A 20,708-nucleotide genomic window follows, 5' to 3' on the forward strand; every position below is an offset into this window, starting at 1 on the left:
GTGACTACAGGGTAGAAAATTGATGGGGGAAGGGGAAAGAGTGGAAGATGGGACATCTGTTGGGCTGCCACCATGGTGATCTGGATGGCCTCCATTAGAGCAGGGACGGGGGGGCAAAGAAAGATGAATGCATCCTAGACACATTTGAGAGCTTAGATGGACCAGGCTTGTGACTGACTTGATGTGTGGGGCAGTGGGCAGTGTTGATGGCAAAGGGGCAAGTATCAAAGATGACCTTCTTCAGTCTTCTACATTGAGTAGCTTGGCAGCTGCTGACACTGTCTCCTGCCAACAGGCACAGGGAGGAAAGCGGGTTTCAGGTGTGTTGGTTTGCAGGGCCTGTGGGATGACCAGTAAGCTTGTCTGTGCGGATCTGGAGCCCGTAACTGAGATGTGGGCAGGAGACCTAGGTGGAGATGTCGGCAATCTATACTGACGGTAACTGAAGGCACAGCATTGTCAAGGTCGCCTAGAAGGGGGGTGTGGAGTAAGGGAGGGGCTGATGAGAGAACCCCGAGGACCCCAACATTGAGGGATGGGTGGAAGGAGAGGTGCAGCATTGGCGTGAAGAGTAAATGCGGGAAGAGGCGTGAGGACAGCAAGGAAACAATGTTTCAAGAAATGTGGCTATCAAGGAGTCAAAGGGCAGAGACGGGGGCAGTGGCAGGAGGAATATATGAGATCAAGGAGGTGATTTTACGGATGGGAGAGATTTCAGCACGTTTAAATACCAGTTGAAAGGAAGAGATTAAAGAAAGAAAGTATAATCCACAGAGAAGTTTCCCGAGGGCAGAAGGCACAGTGGCAGACATCTCTTCCCCTGGGACACTTCTTCATAAGCGCCGAGCCAGGGACAGGGGTAGTACCTGTGCGCTCGGAGTCTGGGAGGCAGGAAGCGGGAGGCTCCATTTCCTCTGTGAAGCCAGAGTAGGAAGAGCAGTGAGTGGTCCATCCGGGAATGCAGGGAGAATGAAGATAGTGGTTTGAGGCGTGGAGACACTGTGAAATGGGCATCCAGGGCTGAGATTCCACCCCTGGCGTGTCAAAGGGCAAAGAGAGAAGGACCAGGGGTGTGAATGGGCGTGGGGGGAGGGGTGGTTGAAAGGGTCCTCGAAGCAAAGGACCATGGGAACAAGGTTCAGTATGGACAAAACAAGAAGGCCAGGGGAGATTTATCTGGGCCCCCTGGTTCTCTCTTTTAACTTGACCTGCTGAATTAAATCTTAATTTCAGTGCTGACCAACTTGGTGTGATCGATTCTCTTATACCAACATGTTCTCCACTGCATCAGCCACACCACTGAAAAACATTTAAGGTGGTAATAGCTTATAACACAGGCAAAATCTTCTCAAGAAATATAACCATATGGCTTTTCTTCGCATAGGGTCAAACTGTAGATGATGCCTCCTCAAGAATAAGCTTAGAACAATGCATCTGCCCCTCTAATAGCTGTGTACTCTAAGCCGGCAATTCACAGAATGCATCTGTGAGATACTGAGTTTGTGGGGTGTTAGCGTTACTTGAATATAGGACCAAGTAGTTAAATAAGCAGGAAAGCACTGAGTCTAAAAATATCTCTCTTGCAGGACTTCTCAGAGCTTTCGTATGTTAATCTACACTGTGACTCTCCAAGAGGCAGATAGTTTGATGTAGGACACTACTGTTCATATGGAATTGAAAAGGACAAAATGTTTAAAAGGAGAGTTCTGTGGATTTAGAGTTCCACGATAATACTATGGAATGCGCTAAGCCGTAATTCCCGAATTTATCACAAGTAGCCTAGTTAAAAGTTTTTGAAATCTAAGACAAATTTATGAGCTAGCTAAAAATACAATAAGGATGGTAAAAAAAAAGTCTTATTTTCTTTGTCCCAAGTCAATAAATGTAAATATTTAAAGATTTCTTAAATACAAAGAAAATCCTAAAATCTTCCGTTGTAAGCACTTTCTCATAGATCTAATTGTTTATACAACTAGAATCTTGAACAGGAGACAGTTATGAACCTAGGTCTTCTTTTTGCGTTATTTCAAAAGCTTGGTCTGATTCCCCAAATCAATTCATTGGAGAATTTCTGCAGCAAGCAGGATTTAGATGAATATCAGCTGCACAACTGTGTTGAAATTGCCTCGAAGACGGGACCTCAAGCGCTTCCCGGTGTGTGTGAAAGGCTGATAGTCAGCATGTCTGCCAGGCTACACAACGGGGCAGTAGGTGAGTATTGGCCCAGTGGGCTCTACCGACGCACAGCTTTTTAGAATGTGAATGAATCGATTTAATTTATTTTAGCATCTACTCCAAACAATCAATGTCAATGACAATTTCCCAATGATTAGATATACAACAGAGTCTGTTGATGTGTTGGAATCCCAGTACACAGTACAGTAAGTGTATAAAAAAAGGAGCCTTGTAGTAGCATTTGGCTGCTAGGATACTGGAACAATGGTCCTAAAATACTTATTTGGAACCCTGGAATTTTAGGGCTGGAATGAACTCTAAACAACTTCTTTCATCCTCAAACTTTCATTCAGTGAATGAGACTCTTGGGGTCCAAACACATTAGGTAACTTGTCCATTTCACTAAACCTTAGGGCTGTGTTTCTCGTTCTGAAATTTGGGGCTGAATAATGCTTGGTTGTCGGGGGAGTCGTCATGGGGGGCTATTCTGTGCATTATAGGAGGTTTAGCAGCATCTCTACCCTCTGCCCACCTAATACCAGTAGCACCTTCCCTCCAGTTGTGACATTCAAAAATGTCTTCAAACTTGGTCATATGTTCCAGGAGGAGGGGTTTACAAAGTCTCCCCCCAGTTGAGAACCGCTGCTATAGAGTGACAACTCCAGTGAGACTTCGGGGTTCCTGAGTTCTGGGCAAATGCTTCTCCCATTACACTGCAGGACTCTGGCTTCAGGGTGCCCACAACCCCATGAAAGAGACAGAAGAAGGGAAATCAAACGGATGGTCCAGCACCAACATAGATCATCAGGATTTGAAGGAATAATATCAATAATGCTAATTATATTGGAGCAGTTAATTACTAAAACAATTTCTTTTAAGCCTTTCATTAACTTGTTAAGTAACATTTATTGTTAAGCTATGTGTATTAAGTCATGTTTATTGAGCACTTACTACCTGCCACACAGTTCTAAGTACTTCACGGGCATTATTGTCTTTAATCCTTATAATCCCCTGGGGTAGATCCTATATTTTTCCCATTTCACAGATGAAGGAATCGAGGATGAGAGAAGTACCAAACAAAAGCAAGTGAACTAAAGCTCCCAACAGGACCAGGTGCTTCTCTGTCGCTTCCTTCACCTCTAACTGCCCTCTTTGGCTCTCCACAGCCTGCAAGTGTCACCCCCAGGGCTCGGGGGGGCCCAGCTGTAGCCGACTTGGGGGCCAGTGCCAGTGCAAGCCTCACGTGGCCGGGCGCTGCTGTGACAGGTGCTCACCAGGAAGCTACGGTTTGGGACATCATGGCTGTCACCGTACGTAGCAAAAAACAGATGGGGAAAGACCTGCATGGTCACAACATTGGCGTTTCAAAGGCAGGAAAATCAGTGTGGGTCTTTCAAAGAGGAGGAGACTGGGAATTTGACGACATGACTCAGGCTGTCTCTACGTAGATAAAATGTATGGGAAAATTTTTCTATCATATTTCATTGATCCGTTCAGAGGGCAGCAAATGGATACAGAGCTCCATTAGGAATCATGAGTGATGGTGCTCGCTTCGACAGCACATATCCTAACCTTGGAATGATACAGAGATTAGCGTGGCCCGTGTGCAAGGAGGACACGCAGATTTGTGAAGGCGTCACGAGTGATGGTAAAAGCACGGCCCGGGCTTCTGGGAGTGTGCAGTCTGTATCAAAGAGATGGCAGTCCAGGGAGGATGTGAGAACCCTGGGAAAGGAGTTGGCTGTGCCAACCCAGCTGTATGATCTGGCACAGAAACCCAGTGGCTGGCCAGGCCAAAAGAACAGTGAGATTGAGAAGTCAAAGAAGGGGACAGCTCTGCCACCTGGATATCGGCCTCTCTGATGCTGGGGTGGCAAACAGCCACGGAACTGATTTTGTAAGCGGCACGTTAACATACACGTTAATATGGGCTTAGACAGGTCTTTGTCCCTACGTGGTGGCAACCCAGTCCCATGACTCCCGTGTTCAGGGGATATAGTTCTCCGTTCACGCCGTAAACCATTAGTGAAAATACTGTTCCCCACAGAAACCTGTCTTTGGTGGTTATCTCCAGATAGCTTAATTCTTTCAGGTAAAGGAACAACATATCTTTTTAGTCATGATTCAGAGAGATGGCATACTTTCCTGGTCATTGTCAACCCAGCACACAGTGCTCGGGTCCATGATCATTTTTGTGTCCCTTTCTTAAAAAAAACAAAAGAATGAAGTGCTTGAGATTCACAAAGGGGTATACACAAAGGAGCAAGCCTGTTTTCCACCTCCTGTCTTTGTGTAGGGAAGATTGGCTCCGAGGATTCAACAATTTTCTAGAGAAGGATTGAGCCTCTGTGATCTCACTGAGGAAAAAGAAAAACTCAACCACCCTGAGAGGGGGTTTTTATATTTTTTTAGAATCTTGAAGTTTGACTTGATTAATTAGAAGTTCGAGTCATTAAGAACACGCTATTTGTTCAGGTCCTGTGTATAAACAATGCTTATAAGCCCCGATGGCTCACAGCGTACTGTTTATTGGGTGAATCAGGGAATTGTATGACAAACATTGACCCGGTACTCAGTGCATGCCAGGTTCTCAGACTCACTTTATGTACCTGATCGGGATGCAACAGTAAGTTCAGCTGCTACAAAATCAGGACCGTCACTCATTCCCCCAGCACACCACTTACCCCCCACTCAGCATTTCCTCTTTCTTTGTCTAGAATGTCACTGTCACCCTCAAGGCTCAAAGAGCCCTGTATGTGACCAAATAACGGGACAGTGCTCCTGCCAGGGGGAGGTGGCTGGCCGCCGTTGTGATCGGTGCCTGCAAGGCTACTTTGGATTCCCCAGCTGCCGCCCTTGCCTTTGTAATGGGTTCGCCGAACTTTGTGATCCAGAGACAGGCTCGTGTTTCAATTGCGGGGGTTTTACAACTGGAAGAAACTGTGAAAGGTACAGAATCCACATGCAATTTAATTTTGTTTCTTTTGTTCAGATGTCACAACACTCTCTGAAGGGCCACTGGGTAGAAACTCAATGGTATTTCAGTGTAGAATGATTGCTATGGGAGGTGGGGGGAAGAGAGAGCGTCATTCCTGGTGTCCTTCAAGATCTTGTGATGAGCCAGACCATGTCTGATTAAATAAAAAACAGGCATTTATTGGCCTGGCACCTTGCTTTTTATGTCCCTGAAATGTGACATGTAAATTCACTGCTACTATATTGAGTTTAATGACTACACACCTTGGGACTTTCAATGTAAAGCAAAAAATTACTTCACTTTAGAAGTGAGCATTCTAAAATACAGAGTTTTGAGAGTTGCACTGTCCTCAAGCATAGCAAATCCACATTGGCTAATGTGAGCTTTTCGTGGGAACATTTGGTAAAAAGAAATTGTCTTGCCAGATGCATCGATGGTTACTATGGGAATCCTCCTTCAGGACAGTCCTGCCGCCCTTGCCGATGTCCAGATGTTCCCTCAAGTAGCCAATATTTTGCCCATTCCTGTTATCAGCATCCTTGGAGCTCAGATGTGATCTGCAATTGTCTTCAAGGTTATGCAGGTATGCAGTCTAGTTCATGATGCCTTTTTGCTCCTATCCCATAATGCTATCTAAAAAATGATCCCATGTTCATAATTTATCTGCTCTGAACAATGGAGTGGTCCTGAATAGAAGTTAACGGTAAGAAGACACAATCTGGTACCTTGCTGCTTTACCGAACAAAGGATTTGAATGATTCAGAAACCAATGACAATGAGGAGCTCATTCCTCTGAGCTATACCTGTTTTTAAATAGTTCTGGAAAACTAACTGACCAAATGAGTTCAAATCAAAACAATTTATTTAAAGTAAAACCATCACATGTTAACTAAGATACATAGGTGATTAAGTAATATATATGTCTTATGTAACATATAACATAAGCAATTAAAAAGTATAAAATTTTAATCAAATGCTTTCTTTATATAATCCCAACCAGTCAATTTGACTGATATTTAATAAATACAACTTATTTTTTCAAATGTCTTGAAGCACTGATTCGGGCCTCATACAGACACCATAGAAGTCAATTCGATATTTGTGTCTGTCACTCTACCAAAAATGTTATTTTGAAGAGTTTAAGCATGAGTGTAAACATATAAGGCAAACAAGGAAACAACATGAATTCAACTTGATTTAATCATATTTTGAAAATATGGTGCTGCTATTTTCTTCAACGATAGTTACCACCATGATAATAAATGACATGGCTAATTTTTTCTTTTTTGCTTCCTATGTCTCTACTTCATTCTGACGTCTTCCCATGTAGTTTCTTGTCCATGTCCACTCTGGCTTGGTTGACCAGTGTTTAATAACTGAGACCATGATTGGCGGACGAGAGCATTCCCAAATGGGATGAACCAAAATGTGGGGGGTAGACCCACAGTTTGGGTGCCTAGCTGACCACAGTTCCCCGGTGGTTGGAAGGGTAGCAGGTGGAGGTGTGAAGGAATGGTTTCTCCACACAGTGCTTGATAAAAACACCCTCCAGGCTGCGCACATCGAGAAAACCACTATCACCATCTTCACTGCTAGACTTCCATCTCAGGGTGCTGCTGGTTCACCTCCAGAACCAGGTGAGGGTGGGGGTACCCCAGAGAGAACAGGGGCTGAGATCAGCTTTGGGTCCCGAGGCACACTTGGGTGACCCCAGTTATAGAAAGATCCAGAATCCTGTGCCTACCACCCTGTAGTTTTTTTTAAGGACTAGAATGCATTCCTCACCAAGGGCTTTTTAGTTCTGAATAATCATTGTATTCCCTGACTGGATAATAAATTAAACTGAATGTTTTAATTCAGAACATTTTTCCTTCCTCATCCCCAATGTGTGACATCTCATTATCCCTTGAAGGTCCTAATTATTCTCTGTATCCGTCTCCATTCCCTGATCCCCCAACACCCACCCCCCTACCACACACACACACACAGACACACACACACACACACAGACACAGACACACACACACACACACACACAGACACACACACACACACACAGACACAGACACACACACACACACACACACAGACACACAGACACACACACACAGACACACACACACACACAGACACAGACACACACACACACACACACAGACACACACAGACACACACACACACACACACACACACACACACACACAGACACACTTCTCATCTCTTTCCTGTTTCCTCTCCCCTCCATTCAGGTAAGCAGTGTGGAGAATGCTCTGCGGGTTTCTTCGGAAATCCCAGAATTTCGGGAGCGTCTTGCCAGCCCTGTGCCTGCAACAAGAACACGGATGTGATGGACCCCGAGTCCTGCAGCCAGCTGACAGGCGAGTGCCTGAAGTGTTTGCACAACACGCAGGGGCCCCACTGCCAGTTCTGCAAACCGGGTTACTTTGGATCGGCTGTCAATCAGACCTGCAGGAGTAAGTCTGCCGGGCCCCCGGGGGGAACGTGGCAGCAGAGCGAGGCCCTGGGTGCCTGTGCCGGGATCACCTGCAGACAGGGCTGGGATATTAACAGGCCAATTCCTAGACTATTCCTCCGACCCACTGAGGGCAATCTCCAGGGATCTGGGACCAGTTCATCCAGTGTCTTTAATGTATCAATTGGGGAACCACTGATGCAGAAGAGGGCAAGGGGTTGAGTCTATGATCTAAAAAAAAAAAGAGGAGGAGTGAACTGCTCATTTTTAGGAGATATTTAACTATTTCCGTTGACTCAAGTCAACGTAGTAAACTGTTTTCAGACTGTGAGTGGCAGGTGGAAAAAGTGAGGTTTTCAGTCATCCTAATCGTGAGCTCTCAGAACATAGTCAGCAGAACCACATGAAATTGCTGTGTGCGGCGATCAGAAAGAGTTGAATGGGTTCAACCTACTTAGATTCTTTGATAAATCTGAAATATCATAAGGTGTCTCTTCCTTGAGCCCTTTGGAGAAGTGATTCATACAATGTTTGTGTGGTTTGTGGAATGCCAGGGTCATCCCTGAATTTACCTGTAGCAATGGCTCTATTATCCCAGGGTGCTCCTGCCATCCTTCCGGGGTGAATCCTGCTGAGTGTCCCCCTGGTTGGGGAGCTTGCCTCTGTGACCCTGACACTGGCACATGCCCTTGTCTGCCCAATGTCACAGGCCGGGCCTGTGACCGTTGTGCAGACGGATACTGGAATCTGGTCCCCAGCAGAGGATGCCAGCCATGTGACTGTGACCCCCAGACCTCTCACGGCGGCCACTGTGACCAGGCAAGATGCTCTGAGCTTACCTAGGGCGCTAGAGTGGGAAGGGAGGGTGAGACGCGGTTTCCAAATTTGTAAATAATGTCTTCTTTATGTACTGTTGTTAATTAGTGTTTTTGGACAGGATTGGCCTTATACAGGGATAGAGTCTGCATTTGTAAGGAATGAAAAGCGCTAAAAAAGACAACGAAGGTCTCAAGGTCAAGTTTGGCCTCTTTCAGCTTTCTCCAAGCCTCTCTGTGACTGGGGAAGTCAGAATTCATGCACAGCGAAACAGAGACAACTTCTCTTTCCCTATCCCATATGTATGATCACAGGGAAGCTCCAAGAAATTGATCATTAACCAGAATTGATGATTAACCAAAATGAAAATCAATGGATGCGTGCAGAACCCACAGTTCCATTTTCAGAAACTGAGCTGTCATTCCCTACAGCTCGCCAATCACTTTACTTATGGGTAAAATAAGGTGTCCCTTTACTTGCCAGACCAGCATCAGTGGTTTCTAAAGGATGCAGTGTAGTGTACTAGGAGCAAATCTGCATTGTGTAAATATACAATATACAATTAATGCTTCCTCACGGCACATGCGATTTTTAGTCAATAAAATAACGAGCATGGAATTTTTGAAACGAATATAATAACATCTATATGGAAAAAAATCTATTCATATCATGATCAGGGTATTTGGCTTAGTAAATATATTCTTTGAAATACTTTCCACGTTAATAGAGATTGGAGGGAAGGGTAAAACAATGACAAGAAATTTTAGAGTCAGTCCATGCCACAGGGACCAGGGTTCAATTGGAATCAAAATGCTAATTTAAGAAACTGGACTTTTCCCAACTACTACTAATAATAAGCATGGCTCACCTCCAATTTCAGCTCCACTATTCAACTGATTCAAAGGTCAAATCTTATGCAAGTCAACTTTTGAAGGTAGTTCTCATATACTGAATGTGTTTTCCTTTCTCCTTTTTTTCTTTTTCTTTCTCTCCAACCCTCCTGCTCCAACACACACACACACACACACACACACACACACACACGCACACTCACCACGCCCTTTTTTCCCTTAATAAATTTTGTATTTTGGAATAGATTTCCAGAAAAGTTGTGAAAATAGTACAAAGAAGATGGGCCCCACACCCAGCTTCCTCTGCTTTCAACAGCTTACATTAATATGGTAGATTTGTCACATTTAATGAACCAATATTGATACATTATCACTAACTAATGTCCATAATTTTTTCAGATTTCCTTAGTTGTTTACCTATAGTCCTTTTTCCGTTACAAGACCCCATCCAGGACACCACCTTACGTTTAATGATCTTGTCTCTTTAGGTTCTTCTTCGTCGTAACGTTTCTCAGACTTCCCTTATTTTTGATGACTTTAACAATTCTGAGGAGGATTTTGGAAAATGTCCCCCTGTTCAAATTTGTCTGACGTTTTCTCCTGATCGGACTTGGACTATGGGTTTGAGGAAGAAGCCCGCAGAGGGAAAGCACTGTTCTCATCACATCATATCAAGGCTACACACTATTTACATGACTTATCACTGTTGACACTAATCCCAATCACCTGGCTGAGGTAGTGTTTGTCCTGGTTCTGTTTTGTAAAGTTACTTTTTTTCCTTCTTTCCATACTGTGCTCCTTGGAAGAAAGTCACTATGCACAATCTTCACTTGAGGAGTGGGGAGTTTCACACTTCTTCCTTGAGGGCAGAGTAGCTCCATAAATTATTTGGAATTCTTCCACACTGGAGATTTATCTGTTGTCCCCCATATCTTCATTTATTAAGCACTTTTTAATACCTATATGGAGTCATGGGTATTTATATTATAGTTTAAGTTACAATCTGATACTACTTTATTTTGCTGTTCAAGTTAGTCCAGCTTTGGTCATTGGGAGCAATTTCAGTGGGTTTCAATACCTCATTATTGTTGGGTTTTGGGGCTTTTTTAAGCACTTTCTGCATGACAAGATACTCTAAGCTCATCTGGTGTATTTCCTGCCCCTATCCTAGGAAAAGCCATTTTCTTTTTCTTTCCTACTTTTTTTTTTTTTGAGAGAGAGAAGTGGGAGGAGGGCAGAGGGAGAGGGAGAGAGAGAATCTTAAGCAGGCTCCACGCCCAGCATATAACCTGACGCAGGGCTTGATCCCATGACGCTGAGATCATGACCTGAGCCGAAATCAAGAGTCAGACACTTAACCAACTGAGCCGCCCAGGCGCCCTGAATCAGCCATTTCTTTACGGAGCACTGGTTCCTTTTACTGGAGAATGGTATCTGAGCACTAGATGACCATACCTGTCTTATATCCCCCCATCCACTCCTCATACCTGCTGCCACCGACCATGGAACAAATGGTAGATCTCCACATGACTGCTTGGCTTCCTAATTCAAGAGGAACCCCTAAGGTTCATGACATCACTGTCTGGCATGCTTCTTAGACCTGTTAGCTTCTTCTTCTTCTTCTTTTTTTTTTTTTTTTAAGTAGGCTCCACACCCAGTATGGAGCCAAACACGGGGCTTGAATTCACAACCCTGAGATCAAGACCTGAGCTGAGATCAAGAGTTGGCTGTTTAACCAACTGAGTCACCCAGGTGCCCGGTAGACCTCTGACAAAGCATATTTGTAGCAGGACTCAACAAAGACCACAGTCCAGTCATGGAGACAAAGGGAAGCCTATGAAGCTAACAGTCAGATGGCATTGGTTTAACCAGAGAGCCCCCTGATGACAAGGGCATTTGGGGTGGTCTGGTCCATTGGGGATTCTTTGGGGAAGATTGCTCTTTGAAATCAGGAAACACTTTCTTTGGAGTATAGAAGAGACAGGTGGATATTTAGATTCCCAGCTGTTTAAACCACCACCGGTAAGTGTCTCTGTGTCAGCCGGTTGGCCATCCCTGGTGCACTATTACAGAGAGGCCCAAATGTGTCATCCAGTATTTTCATCAACAGTTGAGATGGAGGTGGAGAAACATGCTTCCCAAATATTATCACATTTGCAGATACGGCAAAGTTGTAAGTTCATGGGATAAAGCTAGAACAAGAGACAAGATATCCTAACAGCCTGTCCTGTTGGCTGGAAAGAAGAATGTGAAATGTTACCAGGATAAAAGTGAAAGTTTTGCAACTGGGTTTTTAAAATCCATTGCATCAATACAGAGTAGGAGTAATAACCTGGCACCAGCTCGTGTGAAAAACATCTGAGGATTTTCGCTGTGTGTTTCCAGTGAGCCAGCAGTGGTTGCCAGGCTGCCAAAGACCCAGTGTCCGTTCAGGCTGGACTAGTGGGAATGCCATGCTCGGGTTCAGGCCAGTCACTGTCCCATGGTCCTCTGTACTGGTCAGATAGCTGTAGGAGCATTGTTTTTATTTCTGAGTACCACCTTTTAAACATTATATTGACAAACTAGTATGTGTCTGAAGGAAGACAATCAGGAGAGTGGGTAGAACCATCGCTATTCTATGATGAAGGCTTGAAGGAATTAGAGGTGATCAGCCCAAAGAAAAGAAGCAAATGCACATTGAGAATGGTCATCTCTAGTTGGGAGAGGGACTGTCCAAGGGAAGGGGGAGGCTGCCTGTTTTGTGCAACAGGGCTCAGAACAATGGGAACAAGTTACAAAGGAGCAGACTCTGCACCCATGGAAGAAGAGATTGTCCAACAGTTAAGGACAACCAGCAGTGTGCCAGGCCTCAGAGACAGCCTGCTTGCCACAGCTCCTTATGTTTGAGCAGAAGCTAATGGGAATGCCAAAGATGGGCAGAAGCTGCGTAGATCCAGTCATTTTATAAATCAAGCTACTTATGGAGCTGTAGTTTAAGCAGATTTGGTCATGTATAACCTAGGACCGTGACAATAATGATTTGTTTCTGTATTTTTCTCCTGTGAATTTTCTAACCTCCCCAGATTTCAGAAAAGCTGGTCAAGGATCCAGTTGGGAGGATGCACAAAAGATCAGCCCTCTCCACCAAAACACAGTTAAATAACTGTCATTAAATGATTAAGCATCGACTGCAAAAAAAAAAATGTTTTGTTGAGCAAAATTGGGAGAAACTCCATTGTATGTTCCATAATGGAAACATTATTTTCCAAATCAGTTGATGAATAGTCGTTCGGGTCTTTGGCTGTGTCATGCATTAAATCCAATAACTGTAGAGGAAAAGAATGTGGCCCATTTCCCATGATGTGTTTTGTTTTCATTTACATCTGTGTATATTTCCCAGTTTGGGGCCACCTGTCCTCGAACAGCAGGAAGCAGGCGGTATATTCAGGGGCGCTACGCCCAAACACATTAGCTCCTGAGCCTTGGTCTTGCCGAGGGTGTTTGCTGGCCGTGGGAATCATCCTTCCTCTGCCTTTGCACAGCTGTATGTTCTAAACCACTGGAGGGAAAACTGTTTTGTATTAAGATGCATTGTTTGTTTTAGATCATAAATCTTGTCAATTCCTCACCCGTGACTGTTCTTACAGCTTACAGGCCAGTGTCCGTGTAAATTCGGCTATGATGGGAAACACTGCAGAGGGTGCAAGGAAAATTATTACCGTGATCCACTGGGGCGATGCATTTGTAAGTATTGCTAATTCTAAAAACCTGAGGACCGTCCACCTGCTCCGACCATGAGCATGCTATGAGCCAGCTGAATTTTAAATTCCTTTATTTGATAGAAAATTCACAATGTGTAATCTTAGTTTTGAAAACAATATTTTTATAGCCTTATAAAAAGATTTGTGTCAAACTATAGGCTATATTAGATGTGTTGAAGCCTGGATTGCAATTCCTTAAAGTCCCTAAAAATGGAACAGATGTCGAGGTCATGACTTGTAGCCAGTTTTCTGCTATTTGGAAGCATGTTGACAGAAACAGTGTCTAGAAGGGGGTACAGGCTGGGAGATGGTTCATGGGAAGTCAGCAGAGGGGATGTTTCCTCACCTTGGAGCTCATAACTCTGGATCTTTCAGATACTCACTGATTCATTTATTTTAAGATATTCATAGTGTGCCTACTGGGTAAGCTAGGTCATGAGCAAATAAGGCAAGGCCCCTAATCCTATGGAGTTCGTGGTCTAGTGCCTTTTGCCCCATGTCTTAGCACTGATTGTTGGATTTAGATTTAGAGCAGCACCATCCAACAGAACTTTCTGCAGAGAAGGAAATTGTCCGATTGGCACCATTGGGATGCAGGGGCCACTGGCCTATGAGCTGATGAGCACTTGTAATGTGGCTAGTGCAGATGAGGAAAAGAACTGTATGTTCAATTCATTTAAATTTCAGTAGCCCTGGGTGGTAAGTGGCTACTTACCATGTCCATATTGGACAGCACAGATTGAGAATCTGGGTTAGTTCTAGGAGGTGTTTTTGAATCTCTATAGTCTGCTGCCAAAAGAAATATCCAAAGAAATATCGGATGTGGTGGGCTTATTACGGTCACCTCTCCACAGCCACACATGGTAACTCTTCTCCTCTCTATTCCTTTCTAAATGTGCTTTTGTGGCTAAAATAAATGGCCTTCATCTCCTTGCCCCACTCAAATCCATATCCTCAATGGTTTCCCTGGTCCCACTTAGTTTTCTAAGTGGAATTGCTACATTAAAAACCAGGGTTATCTTTTGGTAAGCTAAAAACAAAACAAAACAAAACAAAAAACCAGGGATCAATTTTGGCTCCTGGAAAATCTGTATGAGCCTCTTTCCTCTGTGCCTTTCTAATATTTCAATAATCTCATTTTCTGAAATGCTTTCATCTTTGATAAAGAAAATTTTGCAAATGATCAACTCAGACCACAGACCCCCTCTAACGCTCCTGGAAAAGAGCAATTAATAAGCTGGTGACTTGACATAGTGCTGCCCCTGAGGGGTCCTGCTGACGCCTCTGTGCCAAAGCCAATGTGCTGGACAGATGGTATCTAGCTGAAGAGCCTAGCATCTTAATCAGTTTTTATTTGTAATTAGCATTTTTACTCAAGCTTTAAAATGCATTTTTAAATCACTCTTTCCTTGCAGTTAGTCCAGTGACATAGGCTAATGATTCCCTGACCTTCTGGAAATTGCTGTAACTTCCATAGCTCTGTCTGTCCTCCATCCTCCGCCTTAATCAAAAACCTACTCAACTGAATGACATGTGGCATCTGTTGTTTTTTTAACTAAGACAAAATTAATTGTCTCCCTTTTCAAAAGGACTTGATTTTTTAAGAGCAGTTTTAGGTTCACAGCAAAATGGAGAGGAAGGTACAGAGGTTTCCCATATACCCCCACAGCCCACACATGTGTGGCCAGCCCCATTATCCACACCTCCAAGACTCGTTTGTTACAACTGAGGAACCCACACTGACACACCATAACCACCAAAGTCCGCAGTTCACATTATGGTTCACTCTTGGTATTTTCCATTGTCTGGGTTTGGACAAATGTATAAGGACATGTATCCGCCATGATGGTATCATACGGAATATTTTCACTGCCCTAAAAATCCTCTGTGCTCCACCTGTTCCTCTCTGGCCACCCCTCTCCCCACAGCCCGTGCCAACCACTTATCTTTTTACTGTCTCCATAGTTTTGCCTTTTCCAGAATGTCTGGTAGTTGGAATCCTACAGTACATAGCCTTTTCAGTTTGATTTAGTTCACTAGGTGATATGCATTTAAGGTCCCTCCATGTCTTTTCATGGCTTGATAGCTCATTTCTTCTTAGCCCTGAAAAATATCCCATGTACCACAGTTTGTTTATCTACTCACCTACTTCAGGACATCTTGGTTGTTCCAGGTTTGGGCAATTATGAATACAGCTGCTATAAAGATCCGTCTGCAGGTTTTGCATAGAGAAATAAGTTTTCAACTGCTTTGGGTAAATATGATGGAGTGATTTCCCCCCCTTTTTTTGAGGATGGACCGGTTCTCCTTATATAATGGAAAACAGCATGGGTCAGCAACCCCCAGGCTGGGTTTTGTTGAGACAGAGTGTGGTCACGAGAATTCTTAGAGGGTTGCCGGCATGCCTGAGTCACCCATGGGGACAGTGGCCCCAGACACTAGTGTGTCGTCCGCCACTAGGTCCAGGTTACTCACTCGAATAGGCAAAGGAGCCCACACGTGTACACTCACACAGTAAAGACGACACCTTGTATTTTCCTTCTGAAAACCATGAACTGATTTGTTAGTGGAATGCAAATAAGAGTGCTGTATGTAATGGCCATTGCCCAGGTCTCTGTAATTATACCAGTTTTTAAACGTTCACCTTAAAAATGGGCATCGGGGACAGTCTCAGGGGAGAGGAATGGGCTTGATTCTTGAGCAAGCCAGAAGCAAAAGGCCAAGTGACTGACATTCTCGGCTCCCTCTGTCTTCCCCTTTAGCGTGTGACTGCAACAGGGAAGGTGCCCAGAACCCCCCCTGTGACCAGGACACGGGCATGTGCCGCTGCCGGGAGGGGGTGAGCGGCCCGAGATGCGATCGCTGTGCCCGGGGTCACGGCCAGGAATTCCCTGCCTGTCTGCGGTGTCACGGCTGCTTTGATCCCTGGGACCACACGGTGTCTGCCCTCTCCAAAGCCGTGCAAGGGTTAATGAGGCTGGCTGCTGACACGCAAGATAAAAGAGAGCCCGTGCTGGTCTGCGAGGCCGACTTCAAAGGCCTCAGAGAGAACATGTCTGAAATAGAAAGGATTCTGAAACATCCTGTTTTCTCATCGGGGGAATTCTTAACCGTCAAGGATTATCAGGACTCAGTTCGGTAAGATTCGTGCTCCAGCAATAGATTGCAAGTTCCCGATCTGCCTTGACTCCTGTGGAGCTTTATAAAGCAGCCTTCAATTTCGAAATGTACCTATGTGGACGTTACGGAAATAATTTTTCAGTCAGCGTCCAGGCTGGTGATCATGACTATCTGTCTCTTTCTTACCTACTTAGGATTACATGGGATCTTTCCAGATGCCATCGATTAGACCAAAAAGGCAATCATTAAGAGCTTGATTTTGGAAAGCCCAAACCCAGCAGAGCTGAAAGATACAATATTAGAAAAAGAGTCGTTTATCATACAGATATTTTTTTTTCCAACCAGGCACTCAGGGAGATTTGCTAAATCTTCCCCAATTCTTCAGTTGTTTGGAAAAGCCTGTACCTTATGTGAAGTCATATAGCAAGTGTGAGAAGTTCCTCAAAATGCAGTCACTTTTATTATATGTTATATATACTTATATAACATTCATCAAACATTTCTGGAAATTATGTTGGTTGGTCTGGGCCAGGGCTCAGCAAACCACAGGCAAAATCCCACACGCCACCTAGTTTTGTAAATCAGGCTTCACTGGTACAGCCACGCCCATTTATGTACCTGTCCTCTGTGGCTGCTTTCTCGGGACAAGACAGAGTGGAGTAGTTGTGACAGGACTATGGCCCCCAAGGCCTAAAATATTTACTATCTGACCCTTTACAGAAAAAGTTTCCCAACTGCTCTGGGCAAAAACCAGGATGCATGGGATACAGTCTTCCGTCCTTCTATGAGCACGTAGTCTACTGAGAAACCAAAGAGATTGTGATTATGTAGCAAAATATCCCCTGCCCACCCCCCAATCAAAGGTCCTGGATTAAGGAATAATTGAAGCTGCAGAGTTTTGTGTTATATAAAACACCAGTGTCAATATAAAGCCATTCATTTTCATCAGGCAAAAGTCGCAGAAACACGGTAGTAGCTTCAAAGTTACACAAGGAAGGAGATGGGAGTCCACTGCCATAGTTCGGGGGAAGGGCCATGCCCCTACAGGGCCCAGGGAAGTCACGTGGCCAAGCCAGCCTGGCGACTAAAAGCAGGCACATCCACCGCCTTGTAAAGACTGTTGTCCTGCAGGATTTGGGCCCTGTGTCCCCAGGTCTTTCCACTTTTCAAGAGATGTCAGGCCTCCAGATTTTTATGGAAATGTCCCCACTTTAAAATATAGCTGGCTAATCCAATAATGCTCTTAAAAAGCACCAGACAGGCCAAATAAATGTGTCTGAGAATGAGCTTTGGCCCATGGACCACGGGTTTGTGGTTCTAGAATATGATGAACAAAGTGGACCTGTCAGAAATAAAGCAGAATGAGCCCGTCCACAGTGGGCATTCTAAACAGAGACCACAGGACCTCAGATAGAGCAGAAAGACAGCAAGAGAAGTAGGAGTCCCAGGGCCAGGCCTGAAGTGATGAGGAAAGCAGTGAGTACTGGGCCTCTTCTGCCAGAAACCAGCATGCCTGTCCCCTCCTGGTCCACCTGCTGAGCTCCTGTTCCTCCTTAGCAACCACCAAAACACCACCTCCTCCCTGATGCCTTCCATGACCTCCTCAGAAAAAGACATGTCCTTCCTTCTCCATCTTCCCCCCTCCCTGTGCTTGGGAGGGTCATTGCCTCACTGAGGGACCCCTGAGGACAGAGGCTACCTTCTCCAGGCTCGGTTCAGTCATATAACAAATGTTTGCTGGGTAAATTACTAATGAAAGGGGAGGCTGAGGGCAGGGAAGCCAGGATATCAAGAGTACAGATTCCGTGACTGAAATCCACTTATTGCTGTGTGGCCTTGGGCAAGTTATTTAACTTCTCCAGGCATCTGTTTCTTCATCCAAAAGGGGGATCGAGTCTCTATTTCATAGGTTTCTTGTGAGAATTACTCAGACAAGGCTCTCAGCATGGTGTCTGGTGCATTGTAGGGCTTCGAGAGTACCAATTATAATAACAGTAACTACTATCATTGTTATTATTATTATTAACCTGATGAATTATAGTCCTGACAGTTGGCGCGCCGGAAGGAAAAGTCTATAGATTAGAAGGGAGAGTTAGAGTAGAAAATGCTAGGAAGCATTAGTTAATGTTTTGCATTTCTGCCAAGATAAATTAGTCCCATAGATTCATATTGTAATTTTCCTCAACTGTATTCTTCACGATTTGCACCGAATTTCCTTATCATGAGGGATATTACTAATTATTTCCTTGAACCCACTTGTGGGTGCTGAACCCAGCAAATTGAAGCGGGACAGAGATAGGCATCATGGAGAAGGTGAGGAGAATGAACACATCCCAGGCCTGGGTACCCTCATCAACAAGGAAATCTCCTTGTCACTCATGGGAATGACAAGTTAAGACCCTGTACAGCAGTGGCACTAGAAGGATCCTTGCTGCAAGCAGATTTATTCTCAATAAAGAACTGGTTTTTACCCTGGGCTGGGTGAGGACTTCCGTGTTAAAAGCTGGATATAGGTTGGATCTCATGGATTTAAATGAACAGTCTCTGAATGTGTGTTTTTGAAAACCCAAAGCAAAGGGAGACAGAGTCTAAATAGTTGAAATTGAAAGATTCAAAGCCTTTCTTCCACTAGACCTTTTATGCGGATTGTATTTTAAGTGAGTGCTAAAATATTCCAGGAAGCTGAATTGACAAGAAAGAGAGGAACCATAAACAGAACTATAAACTGTCAAACACAACATCAAGGAAGAAGGATCCATTCTAATTATGAGGGTGCCTGATCACAAGGGCAATATTGGTGTGTTTTTTTCACTCATCTATCAACAGGAATACAAGCTTCGCTACATTTACTCTCTTTTCCCTCCAGGGAACAAATCATGCAGCTAAGTGTGCAACTGAAAGCAGTGCATGAGTTTCCAGATCTGAAAGAAAGGATAGGAAGAACGGGGAATGAAGCAGACCTCTTATGTGAAGATCTTCAGCGAGAAATCAATTTGCGTTCCCGTGCCCGTAATGCAAGCATCATGGGTAAGAGAGAAAATGCACTTGGATGGTCCGTTGATGGACAGAGGTTGCTGCCATCCATCGTTTATTCCATTAGCGAGGTACCTTGTGCTCATTGCCACAGAGCTGAGCACTTTAGGCCCTGAAAACACACCCATTAAAGGTATTATTTGTACATGAATATTTCAACTTTTTAAACAGGGCAGAGCTTGGGGAGTGTCTGTTGAAAATAATGAATACAGCAAACCGTCAGATACTAAACAGATACTGACACCCAGCGTACTATCCTAATGCCAAAGCATGCAAGGGGTCTTGTGTAACTGGCTTCGGACTGGGCCCATGATGTTCCAAAACCAACTTGTCCCTCCGCAGAATGATGCCCAGAAAGGTCCCTGCCTTGGCTCTCCCCTCAGAGTCAAAGAAACAAACAGGGACACTCGGAGAAAGGACATCCGACCATTGCTGTCTAGGTTGCCACTTCAAAATGGTTCACAGCATGAAAGATTTGGACTGTCAACTCGAGCATGGGGACAGAATTCTTCCTGGGTTTACTGGGAAAGGCTCTGGGAAGTAGGTGACATTTGACTTGGACTTCACAAAATGAGGATAAAATTTGCCAGATAAATAAAGGCCAAAATCATCCCAAGCAATAGGAAGGTGTGCTTGTTTCATGCCCGACTTCTGGTTGCATAGGGAGTAAAGATCAGGACCCTGGGCCTCTGGTTCCTAAAATATTGAGTTACTGTTGAAAGTCCTGCAACACTATCATTTGCAGTAAAACGAACCGTATTACCTTCATGAATTTGTATTTTACTAAAAATATGGAAAATATAAAGCAGTGCTGAAGAACATAGTTTCCAGAATCAAACTGCCCAGCTTGAAATCTTGACTTGATCCCTTGCTGTCCATGAGACCTCAGGCAAATAACTTACCTCCTGAGAGCCTTGTTTTCTCACTTGTAAAATGGGGGTGATCATGCTAACACGCACCTCGTGGTGTTTTGTGAAGATTCAGGAAGAAAACTGACAAGAAGGGCAGGCACAGAGAAAGCACTACACAATTGTGACCTGTTGTCATCAGCCTCCACATCACAAGTCAGCACACCATGGTCCAACCTGCCACTTTTACCTGGAGCCGGTTTTTTTTAAAGGGGTTTCACTAGGAGACAGACTCACCCGTTCGTTGACATTGCTTGCAGCTGCTCTCACTCTCCAGAGTTGAGAAGCTGTGCTGGATCTGCTGTGGCCGGCAAGGCTAGAACATTTATTCTCTGGCCCTTTCCAGAACAAATTTGTCAACCCCTGCTGCTCCATCTAGTTAGGTAAGCTCGGCTGGTGTGTCGCGTTAGGGTTCGTACAGGTAGTCGTCATTAATACCAATGAATACATGATTAATACATCCGTGGAACACTTTACAGAGCATTCTCGTATTATTTCACTTAGTCCTCACAAATTACAGAGAAGCAAACACAATCTAAGAAGATTAACTGGTTTGCTCAAGGACTTAGGCAGACAGTAAAGGGGAAAGCCAACACTCAAACCCATGTCTGC

General features: G+C 44.4%; 1 protein-coding gene and 1 non-coding gene across 2 annotated transcripts in view; both read left to right on the forward strand.

Moving 5' to 3' along the window:
* Positions 1-20,708, forward strand: part of LAMB4 (laminin subunit beta 4) — a 109,778-nt gene that overhangs the window by 68,117 nt on the left and 20,953 nt on the right. Inside the window, exons 18-26 of the mRNA XM_027574784.2 lie at positions 2,034-2,211; positions 3,342-3,485; positions 4,893-5,124; positions 5,578-5,735; positions 7,402-7,626; positions 8,224-8,444; positions 12,922-13,018; positions 15,798-16,173; positions 19,022-19,182. Of these exons, the coding sequence (XP_027430585.2) occupies positions 2,034-2,211; positions 3,342-3,485; positions 4,893-5,124; positions 5,578-5,735; positions 7,402-7,626; positions 8,224-8,444; positions 12,922-13,018; positions 15,798-16,173; positions 19,022-19,182 (1,792 nt within the window). The remainder of the gene's footprint in view (positions 1-2,033; positions 2,212-3,341; positions 3,486-4,892; positions 5,125-5,577; positions 5,736-7,401; positions 7,627-8,223; positions 8,445-12,921; positions 13,019-15,797; positions 16,174-19,021; positions 19,183-20,708) is intronic.
* LOC113912074 lies at positions 3,719-3,822 on the forward strand. The gene has a single exon (XR_003516697.1). It is a non-coding gene; the product is annotated as a U6 spliceosomal RNA (small nuclear RNA).

Source organism: Zalophus californianus, chromosome 12, assembly GCF_009762305.2.
Source record: "Zalophus californianus isolate mZalCal1 chromosome 12, mZalCal1.pri.v2, whole genome shotgun sequence".
In the NCBI taxonomy this organism is placed as follows: domain Eukaryota; kingdom Metazoa; phylum Chordata; class Mammalia; order Carnivora; family Otariidae; genus Zalophus; species Zalophus californianus.